Source organism: Pleurodeles waltl, chromosome 3_1, assembly GCF_031143425.1.
Source record: "Pleurodeles waltl isolate 20211129_DDA chromosome 3_1, aPleWal1.hap1.20221129, whole genome shotgun sequence".
NCBI lineage: Eukaryota > Metazoa > Chordata > Amphibia > Caudata > Salamandridae > Pleurodeles > Pleurodeles waltl.
The window spans coordinates 1,677,974,784-1,677,997,461 of record NC_090440.1 but is presented as its reverse complement, the minus strand read 5'-3'; the positions used below and the strand labels follow the sequence as shown (position 1 = coordinate 1,677,997,461).

The window sequence follows — 22,678 nt, the reverse complement described above, 5'->3', positions numbered from 1 at the left end:
GTTTAAAATAAAAAGAGTCTTTAGGTAGTTGTAACACCACACTAGCGCTGCTAGCGTGAAAATGTACCTGGTTTGCGTCAAAAATAACCCCGCACGGGCGGTGTGCGTCGAAAGTAACCCTGCACGGCTGTGTGCGTCGAAAACAACTCGGCACGGCGGTGCGCGTTGAAAAAGCCAGCCACACGACGATCCGAAAGTCCCGCGGCGCAGGGTGCGATCTCTCAGCCTCCGTCAGCGATGCTGCGCGTCGTTTCTCCTGCTCCGGGCGTCGGTTTTTCGGTCGCGTTTCCTGCGGCGTCGTTTCTCAGCTGCGGACCCGGCGTTGCGTCGTTTTCTCAGCCGCGATCGGATTCGCGTCGATCTTTTCTCCGCACGGTGCTCGGTGCGTGTATTTTTGTCCTTAGGCTGCCAGCCTCTCCTTTCAGGGTCCCAGGAACTGGAAGGGCACCACAGAGCAGAGTAGGGGTCTCTCCAGAGACTCCAGGTGCTGGCAGGAAGAAGTCTTTGCTATCCCTGAGACTTCAATAACAGGAGGCAAGCTCTACATCAAGCCCTTGGAGATTTCTTCTTCAAGATGGAAGGCACACAAAGTCCAGTCTTTGCCCTCTTACTCTGGCAGAAGCAGCACTGCAGGAAAGCTCCACAAAGCACAGTCACAGGCAGGGCAGCACTTGTTCCTCAGCGATCAGCTCTTCTCCAGGCAGAGGTTCCTCTTGATTCCAGAAGTGTTTCTAAAGTTTGTAAGTTTGGGTGCCCTTCTTATACCCATTTTAGTCTTTGAAGTCACCTTCCTTCAAAGGGGACTCACACCTTCTTGTGAAATCCTGCCTTGCCCAGGCAAGGCCTCAGACACACACCAGGGGGCTGGAGACAGCATTGTCAGAGGCAGGCACAGTCCTTTCAGATGAGAGTGACCACTCCACCCCTCCCTCCTAGCAGAGATGGCTAATCAGGAAATGCAGATCACACCCCAGCTCCCTTTGTGTCACTGTCTGGTGTGAGGTGAAAAACAACCCAACTGTCAAACTGACCCAGACAGGGAATCCACAAACAAGGCAGAGTCACAGAATGGTTTAAGCAAGAAAATGCTCACTTTCTAAAAGTGGCATTTCCAAACGCACAATCTCAAAATCAACTTTACTAAAAGATGTATTTTTAAATTGTGAGTTCAGGGGTCCCAAACTCCACATGTCCATCTACTCTCTAGGGGAATCTACACTTTAATCATATTTAAAGGTAGCCCCCATATTATCCTATGAGAGAGACAGACCTTGCAACAGTGAAAACGAAATTGGCAGTATTTCACTGTCAGGACATATAAACCACATTACTATATGTCCTACCTTATCCATACACTGCACCCTGCCCTTGGGGCTACCTAGGGCCTACCTTAGGGGTGCCTTACATGTAAGGAAAGGGAAGGTTTAGGCCTGGCAAGTGGGTACACTTGCCAAGTCGAATTTACAGTGTAAAAATACACACACAGACACTGCAGTGGCAGGTCTGAGACATGATTACAGAGCTACTTATGTGGGTGGCACAACCAGTGCTGCAGGCCCACTAGTAGCATTTGATTTACAGGCCCTGGCACCTCTAGTGCACCTTACTAGGGACTTACTAGTAAATCAAATATGCCAATCATGGATAAACCACTTACATACAATTTAAACAGGAGAGCATATGCACTTTAGCACTGGTTAGCAGTGGTAAAGTGCTCAGAGTTGAAAAGCCAACAGCAACATGTCAGAAAAAATAGGAGGTAGGAGGCGAAAAAGACTGGGGATGACCCTGCATAAGCAAAAGTCCAACAGTGTGTGACAAATGTATGTTAGCCTTGATAAAGGTATAGAGCCATGTATATAGGCTGTATTTGCAAGATGGCCTCAGTCCTGTTTAGGGTTGGACTGGGACTGAAAATAGGCTCAGGTACCAAAATAAGTCTTCCACATTATTAAATTTGATGGCTAAAAAGTGTCCCATGTTTGCAAATTGGAGTAGTTTTCAACCTGTAAGGAAAAGCTGTATATGTGTTTTCCAATGTAAGGAAGATTGCATGGATTTGCGCTACGCAAAGTTTGTTTAAATGTCAGGGAAATTAACAGTAAAAACCACACCAGCAGACAATAAAATTGGCCCACAAATAGCCAAAAAATGTACTCACACACTGACCTGTCAGACCAGTATGTCGGACACTGCCTGATTGCCCTATAGGCCGGTCCGACCCTGAACCTGCTTACACTGCAAGCACACCTGTTTATGCATCTCATTACATCCTTCCATTCTTTCAGTGTGAACCTCAGCTTCATCTCCCAGCCAGCATGAAAGATCCATTTCAGTAGATTACTAAAGGTCAGCGTATGTTGCACAGTTTCGCAGTCATGTGGGCTTCCTTATCCAATTAATGCATTCGTTTTAAAAAGTTCATCAGTTCTCTCCCCGGCCATGGCTTGATCAAAATATCGAGCGCCCATTGTTTTGACTGTAAAGAATGAAATTGTTTATTCTCTTCAAGGGTTTTACTTTCTTCTTTTTGAACAAGTCCCCCCGATTCAAGAACCTGTTATCTTCCTAGTTCTTATTGCCTGACCTTTCTAATCCTGGGTTGAAGTCAGTTTGCCAATAAGGGCATAGGTAGCTTGTTAGACCTTTAGTATTATCTCACCTTCTTCTCATACTTGCAGTGACACCATCAGCACATAGAGCCCACTGCTGTCTCCTCTCTGTCCTTTGTCCTAATCCACAAGAGCTCCCATAGGATTTTCGCGCAATCTGCCTGTCTTTAGGCCATCACTGGCTGCATCATATCCACTGCTTTCTCTACAAGACCACTTTGCCTGGGACACAAAATGTGTCCTTAGGATAATGAAACAGAGGAAATTCTACTGGTTAAATAAAACGATAAAAACTGCCAAGACCCACCATATCAAAATAAACAATATGAACATGCATCTGTATTCAGCTAGCACTAGTTTATGAGCTGTCCAGAAACCGATTTGTAGCCAAATACCACCATAGTAGAGATAATTTATAACTCATCAACTACAACTTACTTGATTCTTCAAATTGTACTTTCTCAGTTGTATACTCTAATTCTTTGATGATGTACTTTACTTGAAGTTTAGTTCTGTGAACATTTTTACTGTACCAATGTGCTAGCAACAAATGAAGTGAGGATGAAGTCTAATTATAATATATCTGATTTAGGTTCATCTGGGGCAGGTTTACTCCAGGACTCATGATTCAGAAATTTTAATACCTACAACAGAGGCTTGAAACATGTTTTGTGCATTTGGTACGGAGAGATCTATTATGAATCACAGATTCTAACTGTTTTCATTTCTGCAGATTCTTTGTATGAACCTTATTTCCAGGTGCCAGACTGGATTTGGGAAAGTCTTCAGTAGCACTACTTTCCGGAAGCCAGTTAAAGCTGGACAGCATCTGTTGTTGAGTTTGGAGTGACACTAGGGTCCTATGTAGGTTGCTGCTGGGGCAAGTGACGTCAGTTTCTTTTTTCCTATCTTCATCAGCTACAGGTCACAAAGTTCCCAAGGTTCACCTTAGTTTTTCCCTTCATGATTTCTTAGTGTTTTATTCTTTCCTTTATGCCATGTCACTACTGAAGTCTTTGGGCTTGAAGAACTGCAAGATATATCGCACACAAATGTCAGGCACAGAGCTTCATATGGTTTTATGTGGTGGAGTAGTAGGGAGTTGATTTGTGAAAAGTGCCTGTGATACTCATCTTAAACTGTGCCCTGTGAACTTTGTGACTTGATGCATCCTAGGGTCACCCACACGCACAATGTGAAACTTGCATTGGTCATTGTAAGAAAACGGGTTACTGGATGACTTGGTGTGAGCCCTGGTTAAGCAGCAAAGCACAATCCTTGTCACGGTAAGGCACAAGCGCACTCCAAAATAACCTGTGCTCAATCCCCTTGTAACTTGGCACATAGCAATCAACTTTAACATAGAGGAAATGTGCAAAGTATTTGTGCAAGACTTCAAACAGTAAAACAGTGAAAACCCCACACAAAAGATCTCACACCAAGTTAGAAAATAGAGCAAAACTTAATACATAAATCAAGACCAAAATGCCAAACATCTAACCAGTAGGACCAGCATTAATAATTTTTAAAGAAAAATGAGTAAAATAGCCCCTAAAAGCATAAAGTGCCAACAGCAGCTATCTGGTAATGCTGGTTTGGGTCAAAGTCGCAAGTTTAGGTCGACTGCCATGGAGCACAGGTCAGATAGAGTCCCAGATTAGTCCTGCGAAAGGTTTACCTTCGCAAGTTTTGTGCCAACAGTCCCGCTAGCGTTGGAAAGGGCAGCGAGGAGCAAGGAGAGCATTGGGGAGGGTGTTGGCATGGCGCGAAGAGCAGGCCGGGTGTTGCGGACAGGCAGCTTAGTGCTTTGCATTGGCAGTCCCTCACAGGCAGTCCATTATGCGGGGTGAAGAGACAGGCAGATTTTTGGAGCGAGCGGTGCAGTCGTGGTGCAAACTGGCCCGTTCACAGCCACAAAGAGCCCAAAAGCTTGATTTAAGATCCTGTGAGCCATACCAAGGGGCCCAGAACCTGAGAGGCACCACTTGGGGGTCAGGAACTTGCCACAGCTGGGTCCAGGATCTGTTTCAGAAGCCTCTTTTGTTCCTGGAGCGCAAATCAGAAGGCCAGCAGGATAGCTCTTAAAATCACTCTGGGGTTCTGGGATTAAGATTAAGTTGCAGGTTCAGTCCTTCCTCCCCATGCAAGAGGACAGCTGGCAGCAGGTCAGCACAGTAGGGCAGCAGTTCCTTTAGCGCAGCAGTCCAGCAGAGTGGCAGCCCTTGTAGTAGCACAGCAGTCCTTTTTCCTGGAAGAGCATCCACTGGTCCAGAAGTGCACTGAAGAGTTGGTGTCTTGAGGTCCAGTATTTATACTCAGTTGTAGCTTTGAAGTGGGGGAGAAGCTTCTAGGGGTTTCCCTTTAAAGTCCTCAGGCATCCTGCCTTCCCGGTCCTAGCTCCAGACTAACTACATTGGGGATGCAACTCTATGTGTGGAGACAAGACACAGCCTGTTAAGGTGCAAGTGGAGTTGTGCCCAATTCCTCCCTCCCATCCTGTCAGTGAGGACTCATCTAGGCATACTTGAGTTCCCTGTTGTGCGTGGCTGTCTAGTAGGAATATGCAATGCCCAGCTGGCAGCTATACCCAGTCATGTGACCAAAAACAGGCTACAGGCATTAAATGGCTAAGGCAAGAAAATGCCAACTTTCTAAAAGTGTCATTTTCAGAATAACAATTTAAAATCCGACTTCACCATCAGTTAGGATTTTAAATTGTGATTCCAGAGACACTAAACGTAAACTGCTTATCTACTCCAATTTGGAAATTACACTTTTAAAATGTAGTAAGGCAACTCCAATCTTATTCTATAGGAGAGATAGGCTTGTTGTTTGTTTTTCTTCCAAGAAGCTTTTCAAGTCACAGGATCGAGTGACTCCTCTTCTTGGTAATACTGCGCATGGGCATTGAGTCCTTGTTAGATTGTTTCTGTCCGCTGTCGGGTTCGGACATGTGTTCCTCTCGTTCCAAGTTCTCAGCTTGATGCAGTCTAAAACAATCTTCTCTCTGTCTCTCTTTCCTTGTTGGTATTGTCTCAATAGCATTTTCTTTCTTACAATTGGTCTTCGGTTCCAACTCTCAACCCGAAGTCTACTGTCTGCCCTTTGGGGCATCCACTGCCCTCTTCAGGCCTGTATCCTACCGTGTGGCATCGACTATGCAGACCTGATGGAATGGACTCCATTTCACTTTTGTCCACACAGTGATCACCACCAGGTGTGTAATTTGTGTCTTTCCCCGGACCACTTCAAGCAAACCTGCGACTTGTCAATAATTTCTGTTGAAGAAAACACTCTGAGACAGAAGAGTTCTTCAGATGGAAATGGCGTCTTGGACTCCAGATGACACACCAGACATCTTCAGTGACGAGCACGCACAAGAAGAGCAGGAGCAAGAACAGGCCTTTTCCATTGAAGAATCCGACTCGGATGTGCAGTCTGACATCAAAAGCCAACCTTTGCAGTCAGTACAGAACGTGAGTAAAAAGACCCCTTCAGCCCTGAAGAAGTCTATATTCAAAGAGGTCACCAGTCCGCCACTGCCTTCGGACCATGATCAGAGCCAAGAAATTGCTTCGGATGCCCCCTCCTCTGGCTCAGCACTGAAAAAAGCCAAAGTAAAATCTTCAGCATCGACCTCAGGCACTGGTAGCTCCACCTCGGCGCCGACCTGACCGAGTGCACACAGTGCTTCGGAACCGACCATTTCGGCACTGACTAAAAAAAATGTATCCTCTGTTTCTGATGGATACAACTACCTGTGGATTCCTCACCTAATGAATACTCCCATGGCGCCAGCATTCGACGGAAATCTTCTTCCGAGTCTCTGCACGTCGACGAGGACGTCACTCTAGGCCACGCGACGGCGTCTGACGTCATACAGGCAATAAGAGGTCCTCGCCGACGTGCCGACGTCAGTTCCCTTTTTTCCGTGCATTCGAAACGGTTATCTTCGAGGGAGCTACTGTTACTTTAATAGTTACAGTGTATTTTCTGCTGCGTAGTTCTTCTCTGCGGTAACAATGTCTCAGAGAAAGTCGGGTTTCAAGCCCTGTCGAGAGTGTGGGGGCAAGATGTCCGTTACAGATCCTCACTCCGACTGTCTCTGGTGTTTGAGCTCCGACCACGACGTCGTGACTTGCGATTCATGTCAGCACATGAATCCGAAGGCCCTCAAAGAACGTGAGGCTAAACTATTCCTGGCGAAGTCGAAGAGAAAGGAAAAACATCACAAAAAGTCTTCCTCGCCAAGGTCTCATCGGCGTCATCGAGACTCCCGGCGCCGTAGAGATTCACGGCGTCATTCCAGCAAGGAGACTCGTTCGAGGTTGCCTTCGGCTCGGCGTCGGAGGACTTGGGAGGTCAGTCCCACGGTCACACCGCATCCATCGACGCCGTTTCCCTCTCCGGCGTCACCGACTTCGCCTGGACAAGCGTCTGTGGTTGAGGTGATGCAGCCTCTTGTGATGTCTCCGGCGTCGCGGACGTCGAGGCCGGCGTCGGGCTCGCCTTCGATTCAGGCACCTTAGTATCCGGCTTTTCCCGCCCCTGGAGCCGATAGTACGCATTTCTGAATGCGATGTATACCATTTTTCAGCAGATGGCTCCAGGAGGTGCTCCGGCTGGTCCTTCGGGGCCTTTGGCATTTTCATTGGGTGATCCTGCGCCTCTTCGGCCGGCACCCTTTATGCCCTTTCTCCCTTTTGGGAATGCGGGCTCGGCGCCGGTGTCGGCGCCGGTGGCCGCTCCCGTGGCCGCTCCCGTGGCTTCAGAGGGATTGGCTCCGGAGGTTTCCATCCCGTCGACGTCGGGATTTCGTCCTGTGACTCCGGTGGGTCCATCGGCTCCAAGATCTCTTCGTCCTGCTCCTTCATCGGCTCCGAAGCTGCCTGTGGCGTCGGATGCTTCTGGAGATCGGCGCCGATCTTCGACTTCGGCAGAGGCCATGTCGACTCCGCGTATTGAGCAGAGACTACATTCGAGGAGGCATGCTCTCCGTCTTTTGGAAGAGCAGGAGTACCAGCGAGTCCTGGAGGAAGGAGAGGTTGAGGACTCGGGTGATGGACCTCATGGTCTGGATACGGCCAGTGGGCTGGATACTTCCCCTGAGTGGGACCTTTCATCTCCAGGGGAGTATACGGAGGAGGCTGCTACCTTTCACGCGGTGGTGAGGAAGGCAGCTAACTTTCTAGACCTGCCTTTGCCGGTGGCAGAGGCGAAGCAGAATTTATTGACGGAGGTGCTGCATCCGGCCCCTGCTGCAGCGGAGCCTCTCTTGCCGTTTAATGAAGCTTTGCTTGATCCGGTGTTGGAGGTGTGGAAGAAGCCTGTATCTTCCTCTGCAGTTCATAGGGCTGTGGCCAGAAGATATCGGGCTGCACCATCTGACCCTGGCTTTCTTTCAAGACACCCTACGCCGGAGAGCTTGGTGGTGCAAGCCTCCTGTTCATCGAAATCAGCGCCTGGATCTTTCCCGACGGTACCTGGAGACAGGGACTCCAAAAAACTGGATGCGCAATCCAAGAAAATATTGTCATCTTGCAGTTTGGCGTTGAAGGCCACCAACGCAACTTGCATTCTGGGGAGATATATCCATGCTCTTATGGATGATATTTCATCTTCTTTTACGGAGCTTCCCCAGGGACTCTTGGATGTTGTCTCGGACGCCCAGGCTGCCGCAACCCAGATTATCCAGTCTGGGCTGGACACGACCGACTCGGTGGCTAGGGCGATGGGCACGGCTGCGGTGGCGAGGAGACAGGCCTAGCTCTGTAATTCAGGGTTTTCTGTGGACGTGCAGTCGACCCTATTAGACCTCCCGTTTGATGGGGACAAACTGTTTGGAGCAAAGGCAGATTTGGCCTTGGAGCGATTTAAAGAGAGCAGGGCCACAGCCAAATCGTTAGGGCTGCAAGCTCCTTCTTCCTCTGCCTCTTCCAGGTTTTTTAGGAGGTTTCGTGGATTTGGGCGTGGCTCTTCCTCCTCTTCCTTTCGGGGGAGGTTCCAGCAACCCGCCTCTTCCCACCCCTATAGATCATTTAGAGGGAGAGGTAGGGCCCGCACCAGAGGAGCCTCTCAACAGCACTCTGCCTCTTCCTCGTCGTCTGGAGGGGTGCAGCAGGGAAAGCAGCCTTAGGCTTCCACCATTTCCCACTCACTCCTCTCCTGTAGGGGGAAGATTACGGCATTTTCTCCACAAGTGGGGGACTATTACAACGGACACTTGGGTTATCAGTATTGTGGAAAAAGGCTACACCCTTCCCTTTCGGGAGTTTCCGCCCCCCCTCCCGCCCGCCCATCTTATTGTTCAGAAGAACACCTCCTGTTGCTAGAACAGGAGGTTCAGGTCCTCCTTTCAAAGGGCGCGGTGGAGTTGGTCCCAGAGCAGGAAAGGGGTCGAGGTTGTTACTCAAGGTACTTCCTGATTCCCAAGAAGGATGGTCGGTTGAGACCGATCCTGGATCTGAGGATCTTGAATTGGTTCCTCAATCAGGAAAAGTTCAAGATGCTGACCCTAGCACAGGTGCTTTTGGCGTTGAACAAAGAAGATTGGATGGTGTCTGTCGACTTGCAGGATGCTTATTTTCATATTCCGATACTCAAGTCACACAGGAAGTATCTCCGGTTTGTGGTAGGGTCGCAGCACTATCAGTTTGCGGTCCTTTCGTTTGGTCTTACTTCAGCACCTCAAGTCTTCACGAAGGTGATGTCAGTGGTTGCGGCAGAGCTCAGAAGGAAGGGGATAGCAGTATTCCCTTACTTGGACGACTGGTTGATCAAAGCCAAGTCCCCGGAGCTTGTGTCGTATCATCTGCAGTCAACAACCCAGTTGTTGTTCGACCTGGGCTTTTCGGTGAACGTGCCCAAATCTCACCTGGAGCCCTCTCAGCGCCTCCTGTTCATAGGGGCAGTACTGGATACAACATTGAATCGAGCCTTTCCTCCGCCTCAGCAGGTTCAAGATATTCAGGAATTGGTTCCAATGTTTCGAAATGGAGCGGTAGTTCCAGTCCTCAAGGTCCTTCGTCTGCTCGGTCTGTTTGCCTCCTGCATACTGTTGGTCACGCATGCTCGCTGGCACATGAGGGCTCTTCAGTGGTGCCTCCGAAGGCAGTGGTCTCAACACAAGGGAGATCTAAAAGGTGTGGTCAAGATCTCCAGAGATGCTGCTGTGGACTTGAAGTGGTGGATTGCGAGCAACAATCTTTCACAAGGAAAGCCGTTCGCGCAGTCGCCACCAGTGGCCACGGTCATAACGGATGCTTCCACTCTAGGGTGGGGAGCTCATCTGGGGGATCTGGAGATCAAAGGACTTTTGTCTCCAGAGGAACAGATGTTTCATATCAATCTGTTAGAGTTACGGGCTGTACGTCTGGCTCTCAAGGCCTTCCTCCCTTCCCTTCGTGGTCAGTCGGTACAGGTCCTGACGGACAATACTACCACGATGTGGTACATAAACAAACAGGGAGGAGTAGGGTCGTACCTTCTCTGCAGAGAAGCTCTTCGACTATGGTCCTGGGCAAAGGACCATCAGATTTGCTTGGTAGCAAATCATTTGGCCGGGGTCTTGAATGTACGTGCGGACAGTCTCAGTCGCCAATTCTCGGCCACCACGAGTGGCGTCTCCATCCAGATCAAGTCCGTTTAATCTTTCAGATGGGGGGGTTTCCTCGGATAGATCTGTTTGCCACTCGGGAGAACGCGCATTGTCCGTTATTCTGCAGCCTCCAGTATCCGGTGCAGGGAGCATTGGGGGACGCGTTTCTGATAACCTGGTGCGACCAGTTGCTTTACGCGTTTCCCCCCATACCCTTGATTCCTCGAGTGTTGAGGAAGATTCGCCAAGACCGGGCCCAAGTCATCTTAATAGCTCCGGATTGGCCAAGGAGGGTGTGGTACGCCGACCTTCTCCAACTCTCGCTGTGCCCTCCGCTCCGTCTCCCTCTCAGGGCAGACCTCCTCTCGCAGTCGTAGGGGCAGGTTTTACACCCCAACCTCCAGAGTCTACACCTACATGCCTGGAGATTGAACGGGGCAACCTGAGTTCCTTCTCTCTCCCGCCTGATGTAGTGGATGTTATAATTAGCGGCCAGGCGACACTCCACTAAATCTATCTACGCTAATAGGTGGTCTAAATTTGTTATGTGGTGTGGAGAGAGACAGATTGATCCCTTACATGCTCATCTGTCGGACGTTTTGTCTTTTGCTCTGTCTCTAGCGCAGAAAGGTTGTGCAGTGGCTACCATTAAGGGTTATTTGTCGGCTTTGTCAGCCTTCATTTGTCTTCCAGACCAACCATCGTTATTTAAATCCTCTATTGTTCTCAGATTCTTGAAAGGTCTTCTAAATAAATATCCTCCAAAACCATTCGTTATGCCTCAATGGGATTTGTCCTTGGTCCTCACTTTCCTTATGGGGTCCCCTTTTGAGCCTATGCATTCTTGCCCCTTAAGGTATTTGGTTATTAAAACAGTCTTCCTGGTGGCTATAACATCTGCAAGGAGAGTGAGTGAGTTGCAAGCCTTATCGGTAAAACCCCCTTATACAACTTTTTATGGGGATAAGGTGGTGTTGAGGACCAAGGCTGCTTTCCTCCCGAAGGTTGTTTCACCCTTCCATTTGGCCCAGACAATTACTTTATCCACGTTCTATCCTCCGCCTCATCCTTCAAAGGAGGAAGAGAGACTACATCGCTTGGACCCAAAGAGGGCGTTAAGCTTCTACATTGATAGAACGAAGGACTTCAGGCTGGAGGATCAGCTGTTCATCGGATACGTGGGCAAGAGGAGAGGAAAGGCAGTCCACAAGAGAACACTCTCCAGGTGGGTTGTTCTTTGCATTAAAATCTGTTACTCTTTGGCAAAGAAGGATCCTCCTGATGGCATTAGAGCTCATTCCACCAGAGCTAAGTCGGCCACTTCGGCCTTGGCCAGGGGTGTTCCTGTGGTCGACATCTGCAAGGCCGCAACTTGGTCGTTCCTTCACACTTTTGCGAAACATTACTGTTTGGACTCTGAGGTCAGAAGGGACGGCCATTTTGCACGGTCAGTGCTGCAGGATTTCTTGGTTTGACCATTTCGGCACCAACCACCGGGAGTGGTACTGCTTTGGGACTCTATTCTTTAGGTGAGGAATCCACAGGTAGTTGTATCCATCAGAAGAACGAGTTACTTACCTTCGGTAACGACTTTTCTGGTGGATACATTAGCTACCTGTGGATTCCTCATGGTCCCACCCGCCTCCCCGTTGCCTTTATGGTCTTACCAAGTAATCCTTGAGTGCGCTCCTCTTGGTCTTCAAGGTTGCAATAGATGTTGTAATTATGGATACTTGTATATATTTATATGTATATATATGTATATATCTTTGTGTATATACATGATTTGCATATATTTGTTAAAAAAAAAAAAGAGAGTTATATTAAATCTACAGCCATTTTATTGCAATGTTGTGTATTTTACAATGTTATGGGATGTTGCCTTGCTCTTTCATTGCATTGGGTTGTTATTCTCATGCACGTAAAAAATGTTGGTACTGACGTCGGCACGTCGGCGAGGACCTCTTATTGCCTGTATGACGTCAGACGGAGTCGCGTGGGCTAGAGTGACATCCTTGTTGACGTGCAGAGACTAGGAAGAAGATTTCCGTCGAATGCTGGCGCCATGGGAGTAGGTGAGGAATCCACAGGTAGCTAATGTATCCACCAGAAAAGTCGTTACCGTAGGTAAGTAACTCGTTCTTTGGTGCCAAAACTATCTCACATGACAAAGACTTCGAAACTGAAAACTTTGAAACAGACGTTAGTGGATTCTGGACAGTCTTTGACCACCCCTTCACCCCTTCACCAGTGGCGTTAATTTGGAAGTCTTGGACACTCCACAGCACCAACTTCACATTCAGGATGGAACAGGATGTTTTATATCTTCACCCCCTGTTCCTTTAAAGAGGAAATAGACCTTTCAAGAGGCGTTTGATTCTTCTCCGCAGCCAAAGAAGTCCATCAAGGACAAGGCTCCATCTCTTCCACAGGCTTCTCCTCAATACTCTCCTTTTCCACCTCCTTCTCCTCTACTAGCATCTCCCCATCCTTTGGGGTTTACACCACCAAATTCACCCCCAAATGGGGCTCACAACTTTGGAGACACATTGGATGACCCGGATCAATAGGACACAAATGATCCAGATCCTATTACACCCAATGATATGGATCTCTACCCAGCTAGACCATCACCACCTGAGGAGTCCACCTCATAACAACGTCATACCTAGGTCAGCAGCATTCCATAACGTATACATGTATACTGAACCTATTGAGGAAGACTTTCTATTTGATACCCTTGGCACAACACGTAAAGAAAGTCAGTTTCTTCCAATGCTCCCAGGCATGCTCCAGCACGCCGATGAAATCTTTAAAGAGCCAGTGAGAGCACGCATTATCACTCCTAGAGTAAATAAAAAAATAAAGCTGCACCCACAGATCCGTTATTCATAAAGGCTCAGATTCCTCCAGACTCCATTGTTGCGTCAACTGCTCGCAAAAGGACCAATAGTCAATCTACAGAAGACATCTCCGTCCTGAGAAGGAAAGTAAAAAGCTAGACACAGCAGGTAAAAGGGTTGCAGCTCAAGAGCCAATCACTGGTGTATTGCTAACACACAAGCACTGCTAGCACGTTATGACAGGGCACATTAGGATGCCAAGGAAGAGTTCCTTCAATGTCTCCATGAGAAGCATCATAGGAGGAGTTCTAAAATTGTGACTGAAGGGCAAATTATCATTAATAATTCTATTCTATGTGCGCTGGATGCTGCTGATAATGCAGCACACAGTATTAATACCAGCATCATTATAAGGAGACATGCCTGGCTCAGGTACTTCACGCTTTAAGCCGGAAGTACAACAGGCAGTCTTGGACATGCCCTTTGCTAAAGAGCACCTTTTTGGCCCACAAGTTGACTCCACGCTTGAAAAGCTCAACAAAGATATTCAGACTGCCCAAGCTATGGGGGTACTCCAAGCCAAGACACAACGAGGGACTTTTCGTTGCCCGGGGTTTACAAGAGGATTTTTGTCATCCTTTACAGACCAGTCCTCCACACAAAGTCCAGCTCTCAATCATATTCCAGAGGCTATTATAGAGGTTCCTATAGAGGAAACAATACCAAAGGCAGAAGAAAACCATCTACTTTTGGAGGTTCCCCATTCACTACAAAACAATGACTGCCTCCACCTACCACCACCACACACCACTCCTGTAGGGGACAGATACCAACATTTTTACACACCGACCATTGTCAAATTACCACCCACAAAAGGGTTCTTTCAATTATCCAAGATGGTTATTGTTTGGAGCACATCTCCACTCTGCCAAGCATCTCAACTTGTACTCAAAGGCTTTTCATAGAATACCTCACTCTTCTCAAAGAGGAAGTACAGTCCCTTCTTCTCAAAGGGGCCATAGAGCCGGTTCCATTAACACATCAGGGTACCGGAGTATACTCTATATTTTCTAATCCCAAAAAAAGACAGGCCTCTCAGACCAATGCTAGATCTCAGACCCCTAAACCATTGCATCCTGTCAGAATATTTCCAAATGGTCACACTTCAAGATGTCATTCCCCTTCTCCAATAGGCGACTTTATGTCAGTCTTAGATCTAAAAGACACCTATCCATCCAGCACACCACAAATACCTCAGATTTGTGGCTGCAGGAAAACATTACCAATTCAAAGTCTTACCTTTTGGAGTCACGACCGCTCCTAGAGTATTCACAAAATGTCTTGCAGCAGTTGCTGCACACCTCAGAAGAAGACAACACATTCATATCTTCTCTTTCTTGCATGATTGGCTTATCAAAGCCCATACCTTCCAACAATGTCAACATCACACTCAACTCACGATCGATCACCTACACACTCTAGGATTCACAATCAATTACCTCAAATCCTATCTTCAAACTTTTCAGATACAACTTTATGTAGGAGCGGTTCTCAATACACAATTAGGGCTAGTGTTTCCCAGCTCAGCCCTTGCTCAAGCCTTTCAAACATTGATTGCTCTGTTAACACAAAACCATTCATACACAGTGAGGTCTTTTATGCTCCTGCTAGGGATGATGGCATCCTGCATTGCCATTGTACCTCATGCCAGACTTCACATGCGTCCTCTGCAACAATGCCTATCTTGTCAATGGTCTCAGGCACAGGGTCAATTGGAAGATCTATTGCTGTTGGACCGCCAGATTAATCGCTCTGTTCAATGGTGGAACACCACAAAACTTATGAAAGAGCGGAACATTTTGGACCCTCGGATCACCCTTACTACATATGCATCACATACCGCTTGGGGAGCTCATCTCCACAACCTCACAGTCCAAGGCTTATGGAACACCACTCAAAAGTCCTTACACAACAGTCACCTAGAACTGCAAGAAGTCTTCCTAGCAATGAAGGTGTTTCTTCCACACTTGCAACGCAAAGTGGTGCTGGTGCGTACAGACAACATGACTGCCATACACCAGCTTAAAAAATGGGGGGGAGGGGAACAATCCTCTTAACTATACCATCCTGCACAAAAAATATGGAAATGGGAAATTCATCACCATATTCAGATAGTGGCACATTATCTCCCCGGAACAGACAACTGGTTTGCAGACCTGCTCATCAGGATGCAGCAACAAGTCCACAAATGGGAACTCTACCCGCAAGTCCTTCAACAGTACTTCCTAAAGTGGGGAACACCTCAAATAGACAGATGTACCACACCTCAAAACACAAAATCCCCAAACTTTGCATCCAGGTACCCTCACCCTCAGTCCAAAGGCAATGCTCTGTGGAAGAGTTGGTCAGGGATATTTGCTTACACTTTTCACCCTATCCCACTTGTTCCTTTTCTAGTTCAGAAACTCAGACAATCTTCCTTCACCATGATCCTGGTAGCTCCTACACAGGCACGTCAACCATGGTTCGCAACACTGTTAGATCTCTCAGTAGTTCCACACAAAAGGCTTCCCAACAGACCGGCTCTTCTAACACTTAATCAAGGGCAAATAAGACACAGAGACCCCAAGTCGCTCAACCTAGCGATGTGGCTCCTGAAGTCATAGAATTTGGGTATTTAAATCTACCAGAAGAATGTATGGATATTCTTAAAGAAGCGGGTAAATGCACAACTAGACAATGATAACGCAGCAAAGTGGAAACGCTTTGTTTGTTATTGCCAACCAAAACATTGAACCTCTTAAGCCAACTGTTCAAGAGATTGTCTGTTATTTACTGCATTTACAAAAAGCCAATCTTGCTTACACAGCCATTCATCTTCATTTAGCAGCCATAGCTGCATATCTTCAAAACAGACAGCATACTTCTTTGTTTAGAATTCCAGTTATTAAAGCATTTATGGAAGGAATTAAAAGTCATTTCACCAAGAGTCCCTCCAACACCATCCTGGAATCTTAACATTGTTCTCAGAAGGCTTAAAGGTCCTCCCTTTGAACCACTACATGCATTTTCCTTACAATGCCTATCACGGAAAGTAGCTTTTTTAGTAGCTATCACTTCCCTTAGACGCGTGAGTGACCTCCAGGTTTTAACCTTAGAAGAACCTTTCTTCCAAATTCACAGGGAAAATGTAGTACTTCAAACGAATCCAAAATTCCTTCCAAAGGTCTTTTCACACGTTCATATCAATCAGTCAATAGAATTATCAGTTTTCTTTTGCCAGCCCGATTCTGTAGCAGAAAGAGCTCTACCGACTCTTGATGTTAAAAGAGCTCTTATGTACTATATAGTCATAACCAAAGAGTTTAGAAAAACAAAACAACTTTTTGTGGCCTTTTCCATGCCCCACAAAGGAGAACCTATATCAAAAGCAAGTATAGCTAGATGGATAGTCGAGTGTATTCAAACTTCCTATGCTAAAGCAAAACAACATTTACCTGTGACACCTAGAGCGCACTCCACTAGAAAAAAGGTGCATCAATGGCATTTATAGGTAACATACTTATAGTCTACATTTGTAAAGCAGCTACATCGTCTACATCACATACCTTTACAAAACATTATTGTATAGATGTACTTGCACGTCAACAAGCAAATGTTGGGCAAGCAGTCTTTCAGACAATTGCAACTCCCACACACTAGCGACTGGTTTATGGCGGGACTGCTTTACAGTCAATGCATAGCATGTGTATCTACAGCCACACATGCCATAGATCTGAAAATGGTACTTACCATTGGACATCTGTTTGTGGCATGTAGTGCTGTAGATTCACATGCACCCTTCCTCCTACCCAAAATCATGTGGCTGTTGCAATTTTCTAATGTATAAATATTGTACATATGTAAATACATTGCATGGCCATCTTTCCTCCCTTACTCGCTCTACACTACTTCACTCTCCCGCCTGCGGAGAAACAATCTAACAAAGGACTCGATGCCCATGCCCAGTATTATTGAGAGGAGGACTTACTCGATCCGGTGACTCGAAAAGCCTCTTTGAAGAAAAACAAGTTTTACTACTTCGAACCCAACACTAGATGGTGAGCTTATGCATAGCATGTGAATCTACAGCACCACAAACAATTGTCTACTGGTAAGTAACATTTTCCATGTGAGGGAATCCAAGCTATATACTGGCTTTTCGAATGCCCCCTCCAAGGGATGGAGATGATGATAGTGAGGCTGATAAACTCCTTCCACCAAAGCAGATCAGTGTTGTCCTGCTAATGAATTTGACAGGCACGCCCCAGCTAAAAACCTTCCCAGAAAATAGAGTTTCCTCTGACATTAGCCTCTTGACTGTAATATATTCACACTATATCATCATCATTTGCAATGCTATGGAGACTGTAGTGATCACTCTTGTTACAATCCTCTTCAGAGAGATACTTGCAAGCAAATAATCTTCGGAAACCTCTACTATCTTGTAATAAGGCTCTTTTAAAAAATCTGCAGGAGCCTTGGGGCAAATCCAAATTGACCCAGTTATATTAAAGGCAGGCTCAAAAAAGTTTCAACTGCCATATTCCGATCCCTCACCAGAAAGTCTGATAAGTCAGGCATTCTATGTGAACCTAAACTCAAATGATTTTCTATACCGCCCCTCCCAATCAAAACAGGAAGGCCCAAAGACTTCATATGATGGGCAAAATTGTTTTGCCTCTGTTATCTTTACGATGAAGGCAACTATTAACAGTTGATTAGTCATCTGATGTTGCCATGCTCTCTGGGAGATGGAAAAATACTGGTACAGGCTTGAGAAAGATACAGCAAAAGTGTTCATTGAGGTGGGCTTGGACACCACTGACCTTTAGGGTCGGCCTGTGGCTCCAGCTTGCATCTGTGCACATATTTTCAAACATATGCTGTTCAATTGGCAATATCTTTTCAGCTAAGAACCAACTCTCTGAAATGATTTAAGCAGAGCAGATCCACATCCATGGCTGTGGGACTGACTTCCTTCTCAGTGAAGCTTTACTAGAAATGCCAGAAGTTCCAAGAGCCGAGTCATCTTGCCAGCACATATCACCACTTCTTCCAGCTATTCAGCAACAACAGTTTTTCATACTCACAGGGGCAATGTTCCAGGCAGGGAAATACAGGCCCAATCTTCCTCCTCGGCTCCCTTTAGTCCTCAGTACTGATCCCAGCACTTCTTATTCAAGGTAATTTTAGCAGCAAGTTGAGAAACTGGTAGCACTCTTTCATTGGACATGGCAAGAGAGAACAGTCTGCTGGGTCTCAAAGAACGTAGGAGCGGGTCGTCTTCAAGCCTTTCTGAGGAGCCGTCCTCTGTCACATCACAACCCTACAATACAAACAACTTGATGCAGGAGGGTTCCTCTTTACTGTCAACGAGCATGATACAAAATGTTCTCATACACATGAAGGGCCAGAGTTGTTATTCCTGGCACTTTATTGTCCCCAAGAAGGGGGACGGTGTACAACTGATCCTGGATCTAAAGGCTCAAAAAAGTGCTTTACAAAAGAGAAACTTAAAATGATGACTCTTTCCCACTTTTTACAACCTCTTCAAGATTAAGACCTGACTCAGAGAGCATTGGCAATTTCAGAGGTTCATGGGAGGAGAACTAGGTGTTTGCTGTTTGGCCTCTGATCATCACCCAAGGTGTTCAGGAAGGTCACAGTAGTAGTATTGAAACATTTTCATTGCTCTGGCATCCATGTGTACTCTTACGTGGTTGACTGGGTGATGAAATTATCTGCTCTGGATCTGGTGTGACAACACCTAAAGTTTACAAACTACCTTTTGCAGGAATTTAGTTTCTCAGTTAACTTAGAGAAGACATTCTTGGCACAGTCCAAGAGACTACTCTTTACAGAGAAGTTTCTGAACACCCAACCCCTGAGTGTATTCCCACTTCATTAGAGATTCTTGAACTTACAACAGATGGTGACACACTTTACAAACATTCCAACCACAGTAGGAGGTCTTTTTTACAAGTGCTGGGATAATGGGCTCATGCTTTTTTCTAGTGGCTCAAAACCAGCTCATGATGCAACATCTTCAGTCAATTATGGGGCAGCAATAGAACCGATTTCAGGGAGCCTTGGACGTGCCATACATTTCCCTCAAGTTATATTCAGACAATAAATTGGTGGGCCTCTCGAATCAACATTTACATGGAGGAGCCTTTCTCAAAGCTGTGGCCTCAGATTTTAGTGGCCACTGAAATGTCTTGTTTTAATTATGATGCTCGCATAGGGGACACAGGGATCCATACATTGCATCAGCACATTAATCTGCTAGAACTTAGAGATATTTGTCGGGTCATGGAAGCCTTTCTTCCAAGAGTAATAGACCAATAAATACAAGTCGCGAAAGACAACACCACATGATGCTTTATGTCAACAACAAACAAAGGTGTTGCTACAAAGGTACTGTGTGATAAAATAATGCATGCTTGAGCCTGGCATCTGTACAGCAGAATTGGATTGTTAGCAGCTTACCCGTGGAGTCAGAATGTGGAAGTCAACTGAGAGAGCAAATTGTCCTCTATAAATCATGAGTGTGGGCTTCAGCAAAATGTGGTGGAAACAATATTCCACATATAGGATAGACCTATTTGGGGCCTCTAGCAACAAGAAATGCTCACTGCACTGGATCCTTTAGAACAGTGGTTCCCACCCTTTTGACTCCTGAGGATCCCCACTGAATCACTACTGGAAGCCGGGGTCCCCCAACAATTTGTACAATTTAAATTTCAAACATTAAAAATGTAATTTGCAAAAAATACACCAAGTACACACCAAGCAAATACTCGAATTACTATTACTAAAGATATAATTATTTTATATTGAAAAAATATGCCAAAATCAAAAACTTTTAATGGGCGGGTTGGTGCTGCATCTCAGTGGCTAACTTTTCAATGTTTGGTTTTATTTAGGAAAGCTGAATCCTCAGGTCAGATTCTACATTTCCCAAGCGATTCCTGTCTTTACTTTTTTTAGGTACATAAGATCCGAGAAAGCTTTTTTACATAAATATGTAGTGGGGAAAGGAAGTAAAGCCAAAGAACCTCATCTCTCGATAGCCTCTCTGTCACATGTATTTAATTTGTTTTATAGCACCTCTCATACCAGTGTAGGGTGTTGGACCACTTTACAGGGAACTACAAGCTGTAGGATTCACATGTCATCCACCATCCACACTTGTTGGCATTTTCTAAGAGTGCTTGGTCTGGAGAAGAACAAACTCAGGATTTAGAACATAACACAGTGGTTAGCATGGACTTTAAGAATGAGAATGTATTTCTATGCAAGCAAACCTTTTTTTAGCAGCTTAAGGAAAATGCAAGACTGGAGAAAAAAACATAACTTTCTAATATGTTCCATGCAGTTTGCATGCAGGCCTTTGATGTGTCTTTGAGGTGGTGTTGTTTTGTGCAGCAAACAGCCTCCTTCAAAAGCTGTGTTCTCAAGACGATGTTGGGTTGTTGTGTGGTGGATCAGTTTAGTCAATTTGTCAAACAGGCAGTAAGACTGTAAATCACAGATTCCTGCTGTAATTCAACCCCCTACTTTCACAAGTGCTGTGAGAATGGCTTATGCAAAGAATCTGTAGGAGTGAATATCCTTTAGAAGAACAAGTTCATTGTTTTTGCTATTTTGCAAACATTCTTTCTGATGGATATGATAGCTCCTGCAGATTCCTCGTTGCACTCCCTACTCCTGAGAGTCGTGCTTCATTATGTACTTTTATTCGTTCTGCCCTTGCCGCTTTAGCCTTTGATGGGTGGCAAAGAAATTGGGCCGAACTGATGTTACTGGCTTAAGCGCCGCCTCTTATATGAGTCAGTCACTTCCGGTCTCTTTGGCTCTTGAAACAATGCTGTGCAGCGTATCCAAGCACCCTGAAATGGTACTGTAGAATAATGTTCAGGTTCATACAAGAGATGTGCATGAGCTATATCATCTGTCAGAAAGAAGGTCACCAAAGTTCGTCTTTATAATAGTTTTAACCCTGAACACATGTTTTATGAGCCCTTTATTTTTATTCATTTTTTGTGCACCTCTTTGTAGGCAAAATTCCACCAAATGCTACATTGATTTTTGAGATTGAACTTTTTGCTGTCACCAAAGGACCACGAAGTGTTGAAGCATTTAAAAACATAGACTTGGACAACGACCGAAAACTTTCACGAGATGAGGTAAAATTGTACTAAAAAAGTCGAATGCTTAATTTTATTTAAATTGTAATTGTAATTGTAATCGTATTTATATAGCGCTTACTACCCCTGACGAGGCGTTGAAGCGCTTTTCGATGAGTAGCACGCTATTCCGGAACCCAACAAGAATTAGTGATGGATTAGTATCGTTACATGATGAGTACAGTTTTAGTATTATTATGAGTTAATATCTGTGATATGTAAACATTTGAGAAGTAACTTCCTATTCTTAAGAAATAATGATGTAATTTGACTCACAAGAAGTAAACCAATACAGTCCAAAACTATTCTCTTGGGAAACAGGAGGCTTTCTTTCTTTAAATACATCTCTGGTTCAAATCAAATGTTTCTTCGAGTTTGCACTGTTCAGCTCAATAGCATTGGCTCGCTCTCCATCAAACCTTGCACTTTCATTTTAAAATGTCTTGGTATTCACTTGCTTGAGAACTTGTACCATCTGTTAAAACGTACAGTGTGGACCAGTTATTGGTCTACATTTAATGCTCCATTCTTTGTTGACCTTTTAGAGTGAATCTAAGCAGTGCTTCATTTGTAAAAGAATAAGTGCAGAGCTCAAAGCTCTGTTGAGAAGCCCACGGCCGGAGCAATGAAATGTTTCCGGCGCCGAGTCTGGTCTTGAATCCACCCCAAGCCTCTTTAATCCACTACCAGCCACTCCATGCCGCGTTGTCTCACTCCTTCGGGTTCCTGCTTTCTTACTGTGTGACGGTTCTACGTCATTCCCTTCCTCCAACTTTCCCTTTTGTGTGCTGTTCCGTCAGTTCTCCGGAAATGTCAGATGCTGAAAAATAAGTGTGCTGTTCATTAGTAATGGTTGTTAGGTTTTGGAGAAAATAAAACAAAATAGGTAGCAGGGACTGCCTATTAAGCGCCATAGTGCACGTATTCTTTTATAATGCCTCTCTATTCGTTCAGAAAGGTGGAAGCATGACTGGCTGGAGTCCCAAATGGATACCTTCTCTTCCACTGATAATAACGTTTATGTGTGAACATGAGTTGGAACACATTCATAAGGGCATACATATATTATAGCCTCTAATTCCAGCGACAGCTTTAGTTAATAATTTTGATTATTTTCTGTTTGTTCTACTTCCTGTGAATCTGTCAGAAAAGGTAGACGTTATTCTTATTTATGATGTTTTATTGAAGGAGTAAATTGGCTTATTATTATGCAAATATATACTATTTTAATTTCAGTGTTTTGCCTTTTATAGATTTGACCTGTTTTTCACATATATTCGATACCGATGCTCTTTGAAAATAGACACATGACTATCCTACCCTACGTCATATTAACGGCATCTTAAGATAAATATCCATTGTCTAATGCCTTCTGTCACCTCCACAAAATTGCAT

General features: G+C 45.5%; 1 protein-coding gene across 1 annotated transcript in view; it reads left to right on the top strand.

Annotated features, from left to right (window-relative positions):
- FKBP7 (FKBP prolyl isomerase 7) overlaps positions 1-22,678 on the top strand; it is a 113,270-nt gene that overhangs the window by 89,770 nt on the left and 822 nt on the right. The window contains exon 3 of the mRNA XM_069225429.1: positions 21,156-21,283. Within this exon, the coding sequence (XP_069081530.1) occupies positions 21,156-21,283 (128 nt within the window). The remainder of the gene's footprint in view (positions 1-21,155; positions 21,284-22,678) is intronic.